At 37.5% G+C, this 22,880-nt stretch overlaps 1 protein-coding gene across 1 annotated transcript in view; it reads right to left on the minus strand.

Moving 5' to 3' along the window:
- The window catches only part of FBN2 (fibrillin 2), a 185,643-nt gene that overhangs the window by 158,154 nt on the left and 4,609 nt on the right, over positions 1 to 22,880 (minus strand). The window contains exons 3-5 of the mRNA XM_075078460.1: positions 21,964 to 22,062; positions 21,302 to 21,397; positions 18,822 to 18,917 (exon numbers count right to left, since the gene is read on the minus strand). Coding sequence (XP_074934561.1) covers positions 18,822 to 18,917; positions 21,302 to 21,397; positions 21,964 to 22,062 — 291 coding nt within the window. The remainder of the gene's footprint in view (positions 1 to 18,821; positions 18,918 to 21,301; positions 21,398 to 21,963; positions 22,063 to 22,880) is intronic.

Consider the following 22,880-nt stretch of genomic DNA (forward strand, 5'->3'; position numbering starts at 1 on the left):
TTGGTTGACAGCAGGCTGAACATGAGCTGGGAGTGTGCTCAGGCAACCAAGAAGGCCAATGGCATCCTGGCGGGTATCAGGATTAGTGTGGCCAGCAGGAGCATGGAGGTGACAGTGCCCCTGTACTCGGCACTCATGAGGTTGCGCCTTGAATAATGTGTTCAGTTTTGGGCCCCTCACTAAAAGAAGGACATCGAGGTGCTGGAGCGTGTCCAGAGAAGGGCAACAAAGCTGGTGAAGGGTCTGGAGAACAAGTCTTCTGAGGAGCGGCTGAGGAAATTGGGGTTGTTTAGTCTGGAGAAGAGGAGGCCGAGGGGAGACCTTTTCGCTCTCTACAACTACCTGAAAGGAGGTTGTAGCAAGGCGGGGGTCGGTCTCTTCTCCCTAGTAACAAGCAATAGGACAAGAGGAAATGGCCTCAAGGTGCGCCAGGGGAAGTTTAGGCTGGACATTAGGAAAAACTTCTCCACCAAAAGGGTTGTCAGGCATTGGAACAGGCTGCCCAGGGAGGTGGTGGAGTCTCCATCCCTGGAGGTATTTAACAGAAGGGTAGATGTGGTGCTTGAGGATATGATTTAGTGGTGGACTTGGCAGTGACAGGTTAGCAGTTGGACTCGATGATCTTAAGGGTCTTTTCCAACCTTAACAATTCTATGATTCTATGATTCTAAGGGCTTTTCCTTTCCTCCTTGGGAGGCCTTAGTTAACCTGACTGAAGTTAATAGAAATCTTTCTACTGGATTTTAATAAAGCTGGATTTGTTACAAGTTTCTGTGTTAGGTTTCTTCTACTTCTTTTACAGGCAGTCCCCACTCCTTCCTCTCCTAACCCATTCTACGTATTTTCCTACATTTGTTTTTTCTTCTTAAAGTGTAAAGTGTGAGGAGAGGCAGAGCAAAAAACATTTCATAGCTGTATTTTTCAAGCACCCACAAAATCTTAACACATAAAGCATTAAAAAATTTTGCTTGTTATGGTATTATATTTGAGAAATAGGCATGTATCACAGGTTGCTATGTTCTTGGTTCAGTTCATTATAATTTTGAACCTTATGTGTTTGATTCAGACAATAAGCAGGGTAACTTCAGGCAGAGGAGTGGCAATAAAGACAGAAGGCAATGGTAAAAACGTAACACTATGAAGCAATAGAATTACACCTTTAGAGTGTAATGGCATTAATAAAATGGAAATTTACTGAAATGCAATTACACCAGAAGAAAACTACTCCACTACTTTAAATGCTACTGTCTCAGAAAATGAAACAAAAGAAAGGTCTTTGGTTGCACAGGTTTTCACTGATCTTCCACTTCACTTTCTGTGAAGATCTGTAGTTTAAATATCTTTTATTGTTTTATATTGTAAGATAATCATCAAATTACAATTTTTCATTATCTACAATACGCTAATAGAAATAAAGTTATATTATTCTCTAGGCAGAAAAGGACAAAGAACCCCAGTTACTCCTAGTGCCACACTCAAACTGTGTTTTTAATACTTTGTCAAGAGGACATAAAAAGATAGCTTTACTCTGCTCATGATGCTGGCTGATCTGTGAGCAACCTGATGTCTCACAAAATTAAAACAGCATTAATCATCTTCCCTATATTGGTTTATGAGTGAGAATGATTGCTCCAGCAACTGTCAGAAATCACAGACATCACTTACTAAAGCCCCTTCTTCTGCCTCAGTCTAAGTCTTTTCTATGGGCAAGATGTAGGGTTATACAGGAGCAACATCAGTCACTTTACAGTAATAAAACCATAATTACAGCTTGCCATGAAAATTCTTCCTCTGGCAGGATCCTGATGGCCCTGGGGCTCTGCAGTGGTACGAAGTGGCACAGCTCAGTCTGCATTTACAAGCAAATAAAAAGGTCTGAAAAGGGGACTGAAAACAGAAGCATTAATTCCCATCCTACAAAATCAGAAGAGTGAAAATTTTATGCAATTATGCTGAAATTAAATTTTTGTCAATAAATAACTTTGCATTAGACACCTTAACTCTAACATGGAGAGGGAACCTCTTTTCACATACGTACCTAAATTGTCACATTTGCATACAGCAGTCAAATAACCAAAGGAATACCTTACCTAATGAACACAAGATTAGATTCTAAATTGTACCATCTGAGACTTAATTTTGTGACACCAATCTCCAACTTTCAATCAGCCAGGGATTTTTAAAAAAATGTTTCTCAGGAAAGAAAACATCTTACAGTTTCAAATTATATAATTTCTAAACTGGAAAATGTCTCTTTCATTGTTACATTTTATTATTTTCAGATGTTTTTGGTTTAGCTGGGAGGCCTTGCTTAAACTTTCCATTTACTGCAGATATTGCGGATTAAGCTTGCATTCTACAAATATTCAGAAGCAAGGAAAGTTTTTGGGCATCAGTCTGCTAAGTGTGAGGTAGGTCCATGATGTGGCTGGTCATACGTCTAGAAAAGTCACATTACAGTATGATCCACCAGTTAAAATAGTTGAAATGGGGTCAAAAATTAACAAGGATTCTCCCTTTATATTTTTCCTGTCATTTATACTACAAGGCACAAGGGCTGAAAAGATCTGAAAATACTCTATCTAGCACAGAAACCAAGTTTTAAGCTTTAGACACAATCAGGAGACACAGCACAAGGTCTTGAAGCAGACGAAAAGCAATATTTTAGCTCACATGCAAAGGTCATTTACTGTCAGTCCCAACAAGAAAACTGCAGATTCAGAGTAACTCAGCGTCAGGGGCTGAGGAATTATACATCCACCCTGGAAATACACACCTGCACTGAAAGTATGGGAAGGATAACAGAAGCATCCTACTGTGTCTCACCCCAACATGAGAGGATAATTAAGGAGGAAAGGCAGAGCAGAAAGGAAAAAGCAGGCTACAGGGCTGGATACCATGATGGTAGGGAGATGCATCTTTGTAGGCATGCAAGGAATTGTTTCCCCAAAGCCAGAGATTTACTGCTATACAGAAAGACAACAGAAATGTTCCTGCATAAGAAAAAGTGTAACCTGACAGTTTTAAGGTGTGGAGAGAAGGTCTGGACATCAGCTATAAACATATTTTTCCTTGATGAGTTTCACTTATTGAAAACACAATGAACTGGAGGTACTTCGCAAGCCTGTTAGTTATATTACAGCCTGATTTGCCAGAAGCACCTGGAGCTCCTAATAAAGTCAGTAAGGGAAATGTTCATCACCTTTGAAAAATCAGGACACTTAATCTTATTTGATTCTTGCAGGCTAAGAATCAGTATAATGCAAGACAGATGTATAATAGCTTTTCTTGGTAGGCAATGTTAGCTACTGTAATGCTGTACTCACATGAAAATGGTATTACACACCTGCCTCCCAAGAGGGAGAAATCAAGCAAAGAAGAGACTATACGTGGTCATCAGACTGCAAAATTTTCTATCCCTCCTCAGACCTGACTAAGAATAGATGACCACGTTTATTAAGCCACGGACTGGAATGAGGACATCTTTTGTCATCATCCATTTGTTTAGGACACACAATGTATGCCATACCATATTGAAAATCAGCTCAGAGCTCACATAAAATACAAAGCTGTGCACATACGGGAAAAGCCTGCATTATGTGTTAAGCTGCACAGGCAAAATAAAATCCTCAGAAAATGTTTTCTTGAGTCCGAAGATAACGACGTATCCACAGTAGTGATTTGCCCAATAACCTACCGCATACATAGTCAACACTTAATTTTTTGAAAAATAAATTTCATACCCAAATGGCAAAACGCACGAAGACGCTAAAAAGAAAAGCATGATTGTCGCAGTACCACAAACCCACGTGCTGAGGTGAGCATCCTTAATGGGGCACATGGAGCAGCTGAGGATTCCAGAGAAGAGCAGGCAGACCTGTGCCACTATGCTTCTAGTAATACTTCCTTTATAAGGATTATTATTACCTCCTTTTTCTTCCACTTTATATTTAAGATGAGTAAGAACTGATCTCAGTGATATCCCTTCTGCTTTTTCTGAAATTTATCCAAAATACTTGTTGTACAGCTTTTAACACCTCAGCAAGTTTAGCAGCGTGTCAAGATTTCCAGCCAATACCTTACTACAGCTTTTTCAAATGTGCTGATAGTGTTACAGTGTGTATAGCTCCACTGCTGTGAACCAACAGTGTGTTGAAACTTGGCTGTAAACTGACCTTAAGCACTAGTGTCTTTATTTTCTGTGAGGCTCAACAAAATGCTTTTTGTCAAGCCCTGCCTGTTGCAGATTTTACCATTTTACTGTTTACCCATGCTGCTTTTATCCTATTCAATTTCATTCCTGACTGTTTTCCTTCCACTGTTTTCAACAGCTTATTGTTTCACAAGGAATATTTCAACCTCTACTTTTTTGTTATTTCCATTGACTTTTCCTTTGCTGTTCTTTTGGGCTTTTCATGCTGTGAACACTTTGCATACCACTGGCTATTAGCTGACTAATTTAAGGTAGCGATGAAATAATGAAAGATCTTCTCTGCAAAGAGTCATAGAAAAAAAAAGGTCCACCACAACCTTTTACAAAACAGTGTTCCTAAGGACATATTTGCCTGAAAACATCATCGTTTTCTTCTAGCTTTGCTAGACCATGAAAAGCTATAACTATACTAGAAACATATTTAATATTGATCCAATAACATTTAATCTAAATATCAATTACAATTAAATTACATTTTATTGTTATCGACTCAGTTAATACTAATAAATTAAGCCTCTTTAGATTTCTGCTAGCACTTTGCTTTCCATTGTATGGAAAGATAGATATGTCATCGATGTCTATCTACCATTTACAAAATTTCAAGCCTTTAACTAAGAAACTTGAGCAAAGAATATCTTCCCTTCCTAGCATTTAGAACACCCGGAAAATCCAGACCACTAGAACCTTCATTGTCTTTTTGGAAGGAATTACTAAGCAAACCAGACTGAGCATGCAACTTCTAAAGGAGGTAAAAACAGTGTCCTCTCAAAGGACTCATGGCAAATACCTTTCTTGTCAAACATTCTTTTTCATAATTTTGATAAACTATTTGTCAGTTACGTGCTTTGTGCAACATTTTTTGTTCTGGCCATGTTCTTGCTTCTTCCCAAACAACAAACACAATGCAGTTAATTCTTCTGAGACCGTTTTTCAAATTATGATAATTCCTGTGACTATATGAATTATTAAATAAATCCCTTCAAATAATTTTAATCTTAGCATGCATACACCCACTGATTTGTTGTTGTTATGCTATGCAATCGGTTATATGGTATTATTCCTGTTTTACAGGTTGAATGACTCAAACTTTTTGAAAAGGGAAAAAAAGAGGAAATGCAACCCTCCAGGTTAAAAAATTATGTTCTTTAAACAACAGCTGTCATTTGCAAACACACAAAAACCATGTCACAGCAGCCTCAATGAGTGTATATGATGAACAACATGGAATCAAAATCTGTTTTTACTCTAAGGAAAATATACGTTTATTTCTGTTGAAACAACTCTATGGAATTATTTATACATTTCCTATATTGATTTAAGGCCACACTGGCATTAAAGCCACACATGAAAAGGGTGACAAACATTTGCTCAGGGCAAACAGCATTGCACCATTTTGGTATGCCAAAAGAACAAGAAGGCTTATGATGCTTCAAAGCAGTTATTCATCAATATCTAATGCCATAGATGAAATGCGTTAGCACCATTCTAGACAGGTCATAGAACAATCAACGAGTTATCTAAGTTGAACAATTATGATAAATGTTCACAAAATCATTTAGGAAGTGTCCTGGGTATGGCAAAACTCAGTAGGGGTTCCGGAAGTTAGATGAAGGACAAAAGGCCCGACGTTGCCTCACATAGCCTTGAAAACTTGTAAAAATGTGTAGAATGCCATTATTTCACTACTGTCAGAAAAGCAGCTTTTCTTACTGTTTTCTCACCTGTTTTTATAAGAGAACTCTGATGAACTGCCATGTGGTAAAAACTGGAATGACAAAGCTCACACACACACATCCCCTTCAATGATTCATTTTGCATATAAATGTAAGAAAATCATGCACACAACACTATCAGATTTGTAGTTACAACACAATCTGAAACTGCGAACACAGGACAAACAATCCAGGACATCAATCCTTAACATAGAATCATACAAAACTGTTGTACCGAACTTCAGTGAGATCTGTCGTATAGTGATGGCATTATGACTTATTTTCAGTTTGCTGAACCGATAATTAGATTTTTAAGTTGATTAATGTGAATTTCAAAAATTAATGTGAATGTCAAGTAAAATTGAATTCTGGGAAATTCTTATCCACTCCTTTACTTTCTTAAATAAAATATCTACTATAAATCTATATTGTTTGAGAAACTTTTTGGGAGATATAATGGGCCTGGCTGGGATGGAGTTAATTTTCTTCACAGCAGCTGGTAGAAGTGCTGTGTTTTGGATTTGTAACTAAAACAGTGTGGAGAACACATCGATGTTTTGGTCATGGCTGAGCAGTGCTCACACAGTGTCCAGGTTGTCTTTATCCTTTTCCCACTTTGCTCTCCCCAGTGAGTAGGCTGGGGGTGGTCAAGAGGCCAGGAGTGGACCCAAGCTGACCAGAGGGATATTCCATACCATATGACTTCATGCTCTGCAAGAAAAGCTGGGGGAAAGGAGGAGGAATAGGGGATGCTTGTGGTTATGCCATTTGTCTTTCCAAGTAACTGTTACACATGCTGAGACCCTGCTTTCCAGAAAATGGCTTAACAGCTCCCTGCTGATGGAAAGTAGTCAATATTTTGAGTCAATATCCTTATTTTGCTTTGCTTGCATGCACCACCGTGCTTCACCTATCGAACTCTCTCTTGACCCATGAGTTTTTAGCTTTTGCCCTTTAGTTTCCCTCCCCCGCTCCACTGCATGGGAGTGAGCAAGTAGCTGCATGGGGGCTTACCTGCGATGATGCGGGGTCAACTCACCACTAGATCCGTTTGGTTTGCTTTACTGCAACTTTGGATTGACAGCCTCCATCCAGTTCCCATATTTACAATAGTTGGTTTTTGTGGATGCTGTCAGCATGCAGGTCAATGAATAAGGGTGGGAGACAAAACTACTTTTTGATTCACCCAATCAAGACTTGAAAATCTTTACAAAACTTAGATTGGAAAACAGTGAAAATCTTGTTCTTGCGTTTTCATGCTGAATTCTAAGGACAAGTAAAAGCTTCCAATTTAAAGACTTCTTTTCAAAACTTGGTATTAATGATAATAAAATATATCCTATAGAAGAACTGGAGGAAGTGGAGCAGACCTAAGAAGACTATTTGTTTCTGTAAAAAGAATCCATGACTGCAGTTTAAAAACCAGACAATGAACATAAGCCAATGAAGCAGATTAAGACAGAGGGTAAAAAGATGTAGACCCCACAGAGCCAGAACATGACTTTATTACCAAATTAACAGAGATTTGTGTAACTTTCACATTAACAAAAAAAGCAAGAAATTGCTGAATTTCCATAGTTTCCATTTCTAAACCTGTCCCCACACTAATTTGAATTTAAAAAACATCCAGAGTCAAGAAGTATGCCATAAGCCTCCTTTTTTAAAACAGCTAGGTTTTGCCTGATGTAGGAATACTGATAAGTATAGCACTGTGGAAGAATCAATGTGGCTTTTGTGAAAGAAAAATCAAATCCTATATACCTAGTGTAGTTCCTTAATGAATCAACACACCTACTTAGGTGGAAGCAGATGCAGTCTAGTGGGATACCCGAAGGACCTCAACCATAGCCTCTTCAAGAAAACAAGGCACGAAGTAAGAGGGAATTTCCTTACATGGTTAGGAAGAAAGAAAAAGGAAATGGGAAGTACGTGACTATTTTTCACACTGGAAGGTATGCTGGGACTTACCCCAATTCAGGTATTCCTAAGTGATCACAGGAGTGAGGAAAGGGACAAACAAAGCTGGTCACAAGCACCACGGAAAAATAAATGATAAGCTGTTAAAAATTATTACAATGCCACGTGCTCAGAAAAGCCCTGAGCTACAAAATTATCTGACCCTGGGAAAACACTTGGGGAAATGCCACTTCTCTTGTTCAGATGGCTACTGGCAGCAACAGGATCCTAGACTAAACTGCCCCTTCAGTCTGATTTTGTACAGCTCTCCCCAACACAGTGGCTTCCTCTCCAGGAATTTTCAAGAGTTTCTTTTCATTCATCTAATGTTCTTGGATAATATAAGGCTCTATACACCATGAAAAGTGTTTCAAATTACACCTCAGCAGGATCTCGTTATGGGTAGAGTTTTTCAAGGTTTTTTTCATTTTTTTCAAGTTTTACACAAGTACTTACAAGCAATACAGAAATCCAACAAAATTTCAAACATTTGTAGCCATTATAGAAATAAACAACTTTCAAGGTTCCTGAATTCTCCAGAGGATCTCTCAAGTATCCTCTAACACAGTATCTGTAAATTTATCAGTGCATCTATTTGTCTAATTTGTCCTAATACATTCTACAGTCACAAAGGCAAAGAACTTTTTCTTCATTTTTACAGAACTTCAGAACAGGGATCTTTAATTTTAGTTATTTCTGCTTTTTTTCTAATTTTAAAATTTGCCTACAATGCCTATATTGGCACTTGCTGAATTTGACAAAAGCTTTGCTAGTCACTTGAATATTTCAGGGGGCCATGCACTTTCTTTGTTAAAGACAATCCCTGTTAACAAGAGTCTCAATTTTATTGTGATCTCCAGTTTATCTAGACATTCTGCAAATATCTCCAGATTTTTTCCTGGATATATTACAAATTAATTATTTTAATAAAATTAATAATTTTCCTAATTTTTTCTGAAGAAATTACTTTTTTCTTCTAAAACTCTAAAAAAGCCATCATGGGTTTGCTCAGCTCCTGGAGTCTCACCCCACAATTAATTAAAAAAAAAGTTTTATTCTAATCCATCTGGTAGAGTAAAATTTTCACTGAGGAAAAAAAACAAAGAGATAAGACTAGGCAGAATTTTCCAAAGGCATCATCCTCCCTCTCTTATGCAACATATTTCCCACTCATGATTTTGATTCATTGCTCTACAGTATCAGACCCTTGTTTTACTTTTCAGTGATCAATCTCTAGATGCAGAACATAACCCAGTCTAAGTCCTCACACATAAGAAACCAATATTTTATGCTTTCCTGGACTTGTTCCTCCTGCAGGTAATAGTAAACACTAGCTTTCAAATATAGATTTTAAAAATATATATATGGAGAAGGTGTATCTATTTGCTAGAGTATAACTTTAACAAGTCCTCTGGTTCATTCTTTCACTCCATAGCTTAGAGCAGTGTAGCTACAGTGCTTCCCTTTTAAACACTGACTTAAAGCAAAGAAGCTTTTCCTGTGTCTGAGTTGCAAGAGAGCTCCATTTCACTCTGGCGAAAAATTCTCAAGTTCTTGGAAGAGGTTATTCAAACCTATATTTTCATCTTCTTTTAGTAGACCTAGTTTAAAGGCATAAAATTTCTGCTTTGTATTTCTAACACAAAGTGTAATAAACCCATATCTACAACACCTTAGTACTTACCTGGCATATGCGTGAACTAACTGAGAAGTATTAAAGGTCTCAAGTGCTTCAAAACCAGCCACAGTAAAAAGTTACAAGGCTGCTTCATTGAAGGATTTTTACCTTCCCCCCCTCCAACCCTGTTTCTTACTGTTCATGGATAGCAACATAGCATCATTCAAATTTCAGGCCTTTTTTCTTTTTTTCTTTCTTTCCTCTCCAGATTCAGCTCTGGAGGAACTTGTAACACCTCAAGATAGTTTCTATGAGCTTCTGGAATTGTGAGGTGGGCAGGGGCTACTGCTGATAAATTATGCTGTGCAGAAGTTACTCAGAACTAAGGATGCCCATTGCTATCTGCTCCCTGAAAGGTTGGCTTTCTCCGCAAAAGGAAAGGAAGGAACCCATTCCCCAGTCACATCACATCCTTTTAAAAGATATGGTTCCCTACTACTGCTGGCTTCCCATAAAGGGCCATATTCAGTTTAAGCATCCTTCCCTCTTCTCTCCTGTAGTAACAGGCCACAGGAATTCTCCAGACCAGAGATTATCTTTATTCAGTTGATTCGTACAATGGCGCTTTGATCCCTGACATAGACTTCAGCTGTTACTGAAATGATTGTGCTGCCATTGCATTTGTGAGCTGTAGGTTCAAATTCACCAAGTCTGCTACCATGATAATTTCTGTCCAAGACAGCATAACCAGCTTTGGTCTTCTTTGTTCAGGGACAACATGTACTACACTCATTGTGAGAATTATTCAAGTAACTTACAAGTATATGCTGTGTATTACTAGCATTCTAGCATAAAGTGACTTTGTTTGCTGTGCCCACTGCTAGACACTTATCTAACAGGCTATGATAATGCAACCAGAGGAAAAGGGAGCAAGCAGGAAGGAATACTAATCATCATATCCTGAAGTGCCCAAAGAAAGGACATGAGGGAAGCAAGGGAAAGACACTGACTCGAATTACACAACTTTCTCATTCATTACTGCCAATAGCATGTTCAGCATTATCCATGTCTTTTTTTAAAACTGCAGAATATTAAATTTCTTGCACAGCAAGAAGAGAGAAATTTGCCAATACCTGCTAACAACAAATGAAAACAGACAGCGTAGACATGTTTGGGGGGGGTAAATGCTTTAAATAGATATTGTCAGCTTGTGAAAGGTAACGGAAGGAAAGTCTGAAAACCTTATATTGGAGATCAAAATCGATGGCAAAACCAGGTAATATAGTGCCAGAGTCCAGTAATCTTAGTAGGTAATGATATCTAAGAGCATGAAAGCAGCTTTCTGTATCTGCCCTTCAGAACTACTGTAATCCATCAAGATTAATGTATGCAAATATCTACAGGTCTGAACCTGTAGAGGAAAAGGAGTTATCTGAACAGGGACTGCACTTAACTGTATGTATTATAAACATCTGATGACACCTCTAGTCACAAACAAACCATGAAAATAATTAGCAGGTTCTTCTAACACAGATAATCTGACCTATTTTCCTGAACCAGGTACTTACCTGTCAGGTAAAGTTTACCTTTTATTGCTGCAGGTATTTGCAGTTGTTATATCTTACTGTCTCCAAAAGACATTAGAGGTGTGCTTTATTTTAAACTGAAGTTTTTTTAAAAAATACCACCACCACTATAGCATTTTGCTTATAAACAAATGTGTGCTATGTGTGGAAAAAGCTGAGAGACACTTTTTTTAACAGAAAATTGAGAAAATTAAGTAGGAAAGCATGGTGAAAATTGCAAATTTTGGCAAGATTCACAGTTTCATAGAATCATAGACTCATTTAGGTTGGAAAAGACCTTTAAGTTCATTGAGTCCAATCATTAACATAGCACTGCCAAAGCCACCACTAAACTATATCCCTAAGCACCACGTCTACATGTCTTCCACACACTTACAGGGATGGCATCTTAATCAGTTCCCTGGGAAGCCTGTTCCAGGGGTGTTCCAATTTCGTAGAGTTTTAAACTACCACTTATTTTTAGTTAAATTAATTAAATTGATTTTGGTCAAACTAGACTTCAAGCTGATGATGTAACTCTTGTGTTTACCCCAATGGTGACAAACACCCCCTGTGAACTAGACCATGTAGTTGGATTATGCTACAGTGAGATAATAGTTTTTTTCTTCACTCAGCAGGCCCTGAATGACTCCTTTATGACCTTGTAGAACATATCTCAAGACCATATGCTCCACCTCCAAATGGCTAAAAGCAGACTGAAAATGAATTAAACTGATGTTTAGCAGGTAAGTATTCCACTTACTGTGCACTAAAATAAAAAAAGACACAGTACACATGGCCCTTTAGCAAGAAGAAAAGAATAATGCTGGCTGATATTTGAAAACAGAATTTAGTAATTATTTTTTATTTGATCTTATTGCTTTCCTTTTTTTCCTGCCCTCTCCTAAAATGCCCTGCATTTTCATTTATACTGACTCCTAGAGCACACAAAATTCTAAAAATTCAACAGTCTTATGCCACCTTAGTAAAACAGGCAGGATGACCCCCTTAGTTAAAACCTCAGTCTGAAACTCAGGATATTTGGTTGATTGCTAAGTGTGCTGAAGCTTCCCTGCTCAGCCTTCAACAAGTAACAACCTCATGTACCCCAGCCTGTCTTGGGGGCAGGGAAGAGAGTAATAATACTTCCTTTGTCTGCTCTTCAGAGCAGGGACCCACTTACGTATACACACACACATCCTATCCCACATAAAGAACCTCTATTTCATTTCAGGCTAATAGTAGCCACTATAAAGCAAAAACCAGCAAAACTAAAAGGTTACATTCCCACAAGTCCTACAAAAAGAGAAGAGCTCATTGATCAAAAGAGCGTTTTTGATGTTAAGCACCTGAACAAAGTTTACAATCATTGGGGAACTGCGAAAATAAACCAAGCAACTGGAAAAAAAGTACAGGTTCTTTTATAACCGCTCATGCAGCAGGACGCCACGGCTGGCAGACAGGAAACCTCTTGAACATAACCTGCCATAGCCTCCATGGCAAGAAGTTCTGCCGACTATGAGATTACAGGGCTAAAACCAAATATGCAAGATCTGAATACAACACCAAAAGGTTTTCACTTCTTCTCATGGTACTGCTGACATTAACAGATATGGAAAAGTTGTGCAAAGTTAAAAGATCTTTTGAATACCTGTCAGAGGAAAAAGAAGTTTCTTAAAGAATTTAATTCCCTCCTTGCTTCATTTACACCTGATCACTATCAGCTTAAGCACACACAAGCATCTTCAGCAGCACTATAGACTAAATGAGTTGTATGTTTTATTATAGAAATATATTTGAGATGTATTGAGTATTATAAAATTGTGTCAGTTCGCTATATAAGCTTAATTTTATTCATATGTATTATCCCAAAATATCTTTAAAACTTTTAAGTACCCATCAGTTTCTTCAGTACAGCTCCACTTCAGTTGTTTTCTTTGCTCTTTTCTTCTTTTGCCTCAGTTACTATACACTATTAACACTTTCACTGAGCAAGCTTTTTGCTTCCTTCCACGCCTTTCTCTGTGCTGTTGATTAGCTTCTTCAACTTCTTCCCAGCTTGAAAAAACCTTTCTTTTCTTTCTCCCGTTTTTCTTCTATTGTCCTTAGACACAGGATCATCACTGATTGTTTTCCCATAGAGTAAGAAAAATTTTTTGTTTTCCTGATCTCAAATATAGTGTTAGATATATGCTCTCCTACCCCACAAAATGAACCTCTGTTTCAGTTACATCCCCTGCCTCAAACCTTTTTCACTATCTTCTGTAACATCCTGCTCTCCAGCCGCCAAGGACACTTCACTTCCTCTGTTGCTGTCCCACCTAGGACTCTTCAATTGCATGGGCCAAGTTCTTGTAGGCATTGCAGAACTGGCATAAAAAATTGCTGCCTTGCACAGAGGAGGGTTTCTACAGACTACCTGGCTGCATCTATGCACAGCCTTCCCTATCAACCCAGTAAGAACCCATAGGGAGGCAACTGCCCCCATCACTGATTTACTGCCTCTGTCATGAGGCACCAGCTTTCAACTCCTTTGACAGACAGAAACTGCAAAATTCAGACAGTCAGAGAAAGCGTCCCAACACTTGTACTGGGAACACCAGATGCAACAAACACATTAAGACAATAGCAGCAATTTTCCTGAGAGCAACCCAAAAGCTACGCCCTTTCAGAAGTTCTTATGCTACATTTAACTATTATATTTATTCATTTTAGCTTTTTTCTCACTTGCCTAAGATTGATAGCTTTATCTCAAATCCCCTCCCTTCTTCAGAAGGATATTCTTCCCAGGCTATGCATTTCTACTCAGTCCAAACACTTTCACTTCCCATTATAAGACACTTTTATGGAGTAATCAAGTACTGTTCTTTCTCCTTTCACATGGGATGAAGGCAAACTTAGATCACTGAGAGGATTCTCCTTCCCCACTGCTTCTTCCTCCCTTTAATCTATGATAAAGAAGGAAGAAAACATCACTGTTTTTCCACAGCTTCATACCTCTACAGATCATCAATTAAAAAATGGACAGGTCATGTGCAGTAATACAAATACCATTTGCTCAGTCTCAAGAGACCAAAGAAACTGGTCATACTAGAAAAAAAACGCTTGTAGGTGTACAACTGAGGATGAGGCCTCTTAATCAACCTGTTGGGTTTTTTTTCCCCCAATTAATTTTCACTGGTAAAAATTCAACAGCAAAATTTAAACATCTATTTTTTCTTAAATAAAAAAAAGAACAAAAACCCACAAAACAAACCAGACAAAATCAAATGCTTGAGCCTTGTGTGTATACAAATCAAAGACAAGAAGCCAACCAGAAGAACAGACTTTGATAGGAAATATAAAGGGTCATTGTATGTAGCAGAAAGAGAAAAGCACAAGCTCCCAAACAGGTTCTGCTTTCTTGTTAACCCAGCAGCAAGTCTCAAGTTAAATACTGTAATCATGCCAGTCATTAGTAACTGCTCAGCCTCCTGTCTCCAGCCCGGAAATTAGTCTGCTCGGAGCCCAGATAGCTGAACAAGGAGTCACGTTTTATCATATAACTGAGGCTGGGAGGCCAATCTGAAGGAAAGCTACATATGTTCTATATTAGGAAGAAAATACCTGATTTAGAAGAACTTAATCTACAGAACAATAAAAAGTATGCATTTAAAACACAACGATGTAAAAAAATAACAAAACAAAACCTCTTATAACTCTGATGTGATTAAGTTCACGTAACTTTAAACTATAAAAATTTTAGTTAGAGAGTTATGAACTGTTGCTAAACTCAGTTTAAAATTAAACTACAGTGGCATTTCTTACTGTAAAATATCACAGGCAACTATTGCAACCAACAAATGAAGAAACCATTGCCTTCTGCATTTTGTTGGAAAGCAGAAACTTATTAGGTTAAAAGTGTAAACTGCAAATTACTATTGAACATAATAGACATTTAAGGTATCTTTTACAGCTTTTTCATGTACTCCAGCTGACGTAAAGAATAAAATATTAACATTTACGGTTACTAGATTGGAGATTTTTTAATAGTCATTACCGAGATATACTACAGGAGTCCCCTTTCTTTTACTGAATAATAGTACAATAAATTAATAGATTCTTTTTTTTTTTGAATATGAGAAAGTCTAGGCAACACCTAGATAAGAGCTAGGTGAAATTTTACTTAGCCCTGTCCACTGTTGTAAAAATATATTATATTAGATATTCAAATTATATAAGCCATTATTTATATTAAATACATGGTATATTTTTGTGACAGTGACAGAAGCAAATTTGGCTTACTACCTCCAACTTCAACTAAGGAAATGTAAACTTTTAGTTATAACAACTCAGTTTCCAAATAACCATGTAATGTAACTTAAATCTCATATAACCAATAGCATTCTACACATAGAATTGAAAGTCTAAGACTTTCAAGGACAACTAAGAAATATGGATGCCAAAACACTGGTGTTTAATTCCTTTACGTGGCTTCAATTCTGCAGTTTAAAGTTTCACAATGAATAGTAAAAAAAGCAAACTTCAATGCTTTCATCAGCACAAAAGTTAAGTTACAATACCCATATGTTCTAAAATCTTTTAAACAAGTCAACCTATTCAAAATATGAGCCTCGTTATTAAAAAATCTGAGCCATCATCACAGCTGGAGTCTGTTATATATATTAACATGATTCCACAGTCCTGAATCTAATCAGAGAATAGAGGCAAATCTCAACCAGGAACAACTGCTTCTATCTGGGACAAAGAGCAAGCTTACCAAGTTGTCTGGCAATAAATAAAAGAAATATCTGAATGCAATCAATTAAAGGAGAAAGAAATGAATTTGCAATATTACAATTCTATCATGTTATAGTTCAGCTATAACTAACATCCATCCTGGATACATAGCTTAGACTGTTGAATTTGGACAAATATAAGCTCCATCTGAATGAAGGCTCAAACTATAGAGCAACTTAACATTGTCCCATCCCTTGAAAATCCATCCTAAACTGACAGACTTGGTAGTCTCTTATTTTAGCTAGAAGGCAGGTGTGCATTCTACAAAGACATATTTCTGAAAATGGATGTAAATATTAACAGTTTTTAACAGAATGGTTCCTACTTCCCCACTAATCAAAATACAAAAGATTTGAGTCCTTGCGCTTGGTTCATAAGAAGCAGCTACAGAGAATGGGCTGGATGTAACATGCAACAGCAAAACCCTAAACCAACAGCAATGAATAGAAGTCTGTAAATCTGGTTTTAAGAATGAAAGTGACAAGCCATTAGAGACAAAGAAACAAATTCATGCTTTACATTTCTCTGTTGCTTGTGACATCTAGTGGGTATACAAAACAGCCTGGAATAGCAAATAGAGACTCCTGCTTTTTCAGTGTTTGGTTTAGTTCCTTCATCTACACGGAAATTATTTCCATTTCACAGTCAACAAATGTAAAAAAACGGTACAATATATTTTCACAATTTATATATAGCTTTGAGCACTTCAGAGCTGAATTTGAAGCAGAGAATTACGCAGGATTGCCTTCAGAAGCCCTTTCTAAACACATCAATGACAAGAAGGTGTTTGGGTGCAGCCAGCATGGATTTACGAAGGGCAAATGTCATCACTGCTTTCAACCCTGAGGTCACTGGTGCCTAGGACAAGGAGAGGGCAGTGGACGTTGCTTGATTTGAGCAAGGATTTTGAGACAGGCTCCCATAGAGAGACTGTATGGGTGAGATAAAGGCTAAATAAGTGAACAATAGGATAAGGTGAGTGGAGAATTGGCTGGACTGCTGGCTCAAAGTTGTGATTAAAGTCCAGCTAGAGGCCAGGAAACTACTACAGTCCTTCAGGGATGAGTACTGGGACAACTAACAGTTTAATGTCTTCATTAACAACCTGGGTGATGGTACAACAGCACACACTCAGCATGACTGTGTATGACACCAAATCTGGGGCACCAGTCAATAGGCGGGAGGGCAGGGCTGCTACTCAGAGTGATCCACACAGCTTAGAAAAAAAAAAAAAAGGGTGGACATTTATGTCATGAAGTTCAACAAAAGCAAAGGAAGTCTTAAATCTGAGATGGAATAACCTGATGGAACAACATAGGCTGGAGGCTAACTGCCTGCAAAGCAGCTCCGAGAAAAGGATTATGGGGGTCCTAGTAGACAACAACCTGAAGAGGAAGCAGCAGCGTACGCAGCAGAGAGGGCTGGCTGCATGGTTAGTATCAGAATGAGTGTGGCATCCAAGCCAGGTCCTTCACCTCCATTTGGCACTTACAGGACTGCATCAGAGTATTGTGTCCAGTTTTGGACTCCCAATACAAGAAAGAAACGGATATACTGGAGAAAGTCCAAGGGAGGGCTCCATCCTTGAAGGTTTTTAAAACATGACTGGACATGGACCTGAGCAGGCTGATCCAACTAGACCTGCTTTGAGCAGGTATTTAGACCAGATGGCCTGTGGAGTTCCCTTCTGATTTAAATTATTTTATCAATCTAAGAAGTCTGCTTCTCCCCAGACTGGGTGTCTCATCCACTACTAATGTGAATTAAGAATGTGACTTTCTATTTTCTATTAATGCAAATGATCCCAGCACCCTTTTTAGTACTGACAACCTTTTGAATATTTTAAAGGAATAAGGTAACAATCTGTACTAGTATTCAGCATTTCACACTATGGTTGCTCAGTTCTTCAGTACCCTTTTTTATGAGAACCTCTATTTGAAAACACCGACTTGGAGAAAGACAAAAATTAATATGCCTGCTAATTTCTTCAGCATCATCTTTGGTTATTCTTGAAAACTTTATGCTAAAGGATGCACAGCATTATTGTTTTGATAAGCAATCCTCACAATATCCACTTATTAAAAATCCACTCTAAGTAGACAGTAATTCGGGTTACACTTGTCAGTTTGATGCACACAGAATACATTCTACAATTACATCTGATGTTGAGCAGTTCTCCATTACTGTATCTCCAGAGTCTTGGTTTCAAAATAATGCTCTAATTTGTTAAAAAGCAAGAAGTATAGATTTCTGAGAATGGAAAAATGTGGTTTATTCTAAATCACTATATATGGACTTAGTGCCTTAATTATTTGTCTGCTAATTGCACAGTGTAATGCTAAAGATGTTTTGTCATCATTAAAACTGACTTTGACAGGATGTCTAAGCTCATAAAAGACGACTGAGGGATTTCTCCATAAAATTTTAAAATTAAATCCTAGTTTACTCCCCAATTCATGAAAGCACTATAAGTTACACCATGTACAAGATGTTGTCTTGAATAACAGTGGTTTTAGGAACTGATCTCAGTATTACAGTAGCCGGTTATTTTTTCGCTCCATCTTTGACTTTCTCCTAAGGATAGAACTAACCAGAGGAAATAAATGCCCAAGTTCCTCTTATGAAAGAGTTGTTATACAGAAAAGCAATTAGTTACACAGTTCTAACACCATTGGCCATTTTGCTGTAATGTTATTTCATGTAGCTGAGAGCAAAAGATAGGTCATCTTTTAAGTCTTGTATGAACAAAATAAGCAGCCTAAATCAGCTTCAATTTCTATGAGTTGTGACAGGTTTGTACTCGCCAACTGAAATGTGGCTACCAGTCTAAAAAGGAATACATTTTCTAAAATTACAAATACGAAATCGTTTACTGGAAGCTTACCGGCTCAGCCAGAAAATACACAGCATAAAATATGTACATACTGTATTGTTGAATAGAACTGGTCATAATTTCCTTCCTTGTTCAGTTATTTTACCTCTTTCACATTGAGGGCCAGTAAATCCGTAGACACATGCACAGCGATTAGGTCCAATACACCGTCCTCCATTCTGGCAGCCATTTTCACAGACAGCTTTAATAACAAAAAAAGTTTTAAATTTTATAGATATTTCAAAGATTACCATATGCAGTATTCAAAAATACATTTTCTCCTCTTAACTGCTCTGCCTTTTTGCACCTGAAGATAAAACTGATCTCCTTTCTACCCATCATCACCAACAATGATTGTTCAAGTCAGATTCCATTAGCACCTGTTTAATGCTAATTGCAAGCAGCTGTTTAATCAATCATATTCAGCACAGATTCTTAGCAGATGTTCAACTTAAGTATATTTTGAAACAGTTGTGCAGATCTAGTCACTAATCATAAGAACTTATATCCATCAACAAAGTTAGCAGATAAAAACTCCACTATTCTGAGGTTTTTTCAACACAGGAAATTGTGCTACTGAGCCACAACAGCAACAAGCCTTTCAAGAAGGGAGGTTTAGGGAGTCCAAGAGATGGATAATTCAGCTCTCAGAGTTGATACTGCGGGGAGAAGTGACTGTCAGAGCAAGGGAAAAGAATTACCAACTCACCTCATCTTAAGTACCTTCCAAAACTGTGTTTCCTAAAAGATCCCAACAAGAAATAAAATGATTTGGGGGGGCTATAAATCTACTGTATATATATAGATGGAGAAGGTACGTCACAGTTGTGGGACTTCAGAGCACCCAACTCATGCTATTTTCAGTGGTGTGAATTAAGGACAAAGCCTCCTGCCAAAGCACTGAAATCTTTTTAGTTTGAAAGCAAGGCAGTTCTTCAGCAAGGTTGAAAAATACCATTAAAAGAGTGCTTTAAGTAACTAATTCTGTCTATTTTCAGGCTCATTGCTTCCAGGCATATAGCCTTATTCGGAATTAGCCCACATTCCAAATTAAATTATTTCACCTTAAAGGACAGCCCCACCGTTCTTAAGTGGCTCTGAACAACAGCAATGAGATTTTGGTCTAGAAGTCTCTTGGCTGCCTTTCCAGGCAGGCTCTCCCAGTTTGAAGGTGGCATTTGGAATATATTTGAGTATCCAGTGCAAAAGAACCTCAGCAATCTAGAGAAGGTGAATATTCCAGATTAGGAAAATTGTTCACGTACTCCTTATATCACTATGGGTAACATAAAAAATACTGTTATGTGGAAATGTGATAAAGCCTTGCTTCTTATCAAGAAGTACAAAACTTAATTACTTTTTATGGAGAATGCATATCTTAAGCATAAAATGAAGACACTTCTCCGCATGTGTTATATTAGTGAATTAATGGACAATGACACTTTAGTGAGACAATTAGCTTCACAAGATTTAAGACACAATTACATTTTAGTGAAAATAAATAAAGACATATTTACTTTTTTCATTCATTCATTCCCTACTGTGACTAGAAGACAAATATTCAACCTTACTTGAAATTTTAACTATCCTATACATTCAGACCAATCTCCACAGTGTGTTCAGATCTTCTGGACTGTTTTAGAGCCACTGCTTGAAAATTCAGTCCCCTTTTCAGAGGAAATATGCCCTGTCCAAGAGCATTCAGATGTTGACCCAATACTTCAAAATTAGCAGGAAAGGGGCAGCAACTCTTAAAAGTATGACTGTGACTAGGAACACATTTTACGATTACAACTATTACCTAAAATTTTAGAGAATTCAGATACAAACAAAGCAAGAACAAGACTGCTCTCCAGCATCTGCAAAAGTGACTAAGACAAAAGGGCGTTCTTCCACACCACTCAGTCTAACTGTTCTTTGCATAGCTGCCTTCTGTTTGTCTCTTGTTGCTTCAGACTACCTTCAGAAATTAATTTCTCAGCTAATTAGTAGCCAACTGGCCTCAGAATACACTCTGAGTCTTTCTTCATCCCTGCAGCCTTTAGGGATTTTTGTTGTTTGCTAAATTTGTATAGCTTGTAAACACAATACTGTGACAGGTAGAGCTGTGCAAATAATTGATTTTCTAGCCTGTCTGCTAAACCAAAAAGGTATCCAAAAGCTTGAACTGTATTTAACTGTTTTCCTTAGTCCAGTAGAAAACAGAAAAAATCATGCTTTAACCTAGCAGTTAGGCTGTTCTTCTGAGACGGAGAAACTTCATCAAAGAGAATGAAAAATTAGTGATCATCTGGTAAAAAGAAGAGTGGGATGTATACCGCTATTGCTCCCAAAGGATTTTCCAAAACTATTTGCTAATTTCAATCCCTAATTTGAAGTTTAGGGAATACAAATGCACTTCATGCACAAACTGACCTTCAGCTGAACACTATACTCAAAACAGCACTAAATTCCTCACGGACTTTTATTATATTTCAGCTTATTAGCTTCTTTATCTTCCTACTCTACCTAAAGTAAGAAAACTAACTTGCAGGACTCAGGTGGATTCCTTTTTAGCTTTCTAGATGCAACAGAGCAGTTACTTACGCTGCCCACAGTAAGTTCCAACGTAGCCCTTCTGGCACTGGCACCGGTCGTCCGTGCATGTGCCGCCGTTCAAGCACCTGATGCCGCACTGTTGTACTGCAGCGGAGTGCAGGCAGGGAGATACCAGTGTTAGGAAAAATACCACATTGGGAAGCAAATGTGGATAAAAACAGAGACATCTGAAAGCAGATACGAGCTTTGTACAATATATGCTATGTATTTAAGTGCACACTCATGTTTTTTTGTAACCAAAGGTGTCCAAGCTGTATCTATTAGCAATTATTTTTAAACCAACCATGAAGAGGTTTTTTTAGAGTTTTCCATGACTATATTTAGCAACTTAGAACTTCTAATTACCTTGGAGGCTGTACAATCTCTCTTTTTTAAGAAAACGGACTTGATTAAAATGTTAATACCACGCACATTTATAGTTAAACTTGATTATCTCTTAATTTTTTTTCAACTTGTCACACAGAGTAAACACACACAGTATATAAAACTTTATCTAAAACTAGAGCCATAGCAAAGTGCAAGTTACATGCATGCATGCAGTAATTATGTTATTTTTAGTGAATTTGCACAGCTGTTATTTTTAAGTTGACACTCAAAGAGAATTACTTAAAATTAAATCTCTAATGAAAATAAATATAGTAAGTCCTTACTAGATTTTGATCCACAAGTAGGTGATATTTGTCCACTTGCGCAAGTACACATGTTCGGACGGGAACAAAATCCATCACCACAGCTATTTCTACAAATTGCTGAGGAACAACACAATTAAAAAGACAGTGATTAACAGTAAACTTAGTCTTAAGCTACAGGGAAGAAAGCTAAAAGTACGTGAACAGATTATTAAAAAAAAAACCACAACACTTGAACGCTCAGTTCATTTGGACAGTTAATATATATGGAAAAGTAATGGTAAGTTAAATGAAACAATATGAATTTTGGTATAATCAGTATCTCTGGCAAATTTTAAGACAAACAATCAAATATGGCACATTCAAACACTGGTCTGACCACTGAAACCAGGTAATTAACTCCTTCCCTAATTAGAAATACCAGCTTATTACACAAGTAATGTAAAACTATTAAAATTATAGATTTTCGACCACAAGACTGGTAGAAAACTCTATGAAGAATCCAAGACTTGAATAAATATAAGCAATATAGATCAAAAATGCCAATTTATGGTATGGCTTCTCTCTTAAAATTGCTATTTTAGAGGCATTTTAGGGTCTCTTTTTTCTAAGATTATTCTTCCTTTACACAGAGTTGTTTTGTGGGAAGTCAATGCCCAAACGCTGGGCTTCGCAGATTTTGTGTAGTCTTCCTAAATATGGTTTTCTGTACTCAAGTTAGAAACCAACTTTCTAAAAATCTCAGGGAATCCTGTCCACACCAAATTACATGTACATAATGTGCATGGCATTGTGCTGTTCCCTGATGCATCAAAATCATGCCTTCCCTTCTCACTCACCAGCCAAGGGAGCTCCATTGCACAAAGGAACAACAGACCCAGAAAAGAATTAAAAGCTAAATCCAGATCCTAGATGAGATCCAAATGAATACATCTAAA

This window comes from Phalacrocorax aristotelis, chromosome Z (assembly GCF_949628215.1).
Source record: "Phalacrocorax aristotelis chromosome Z, bGulAri2.1, whole genome shotgun sequence".
Classification (NCBI taxonomy): domain Eukaryota; kingdom Metazoa; phylum Chordata; class Aves; order Suliformes; family Phalacrocoracidae; genus Phalacrocorax; species Phalacrocorax aristotelis.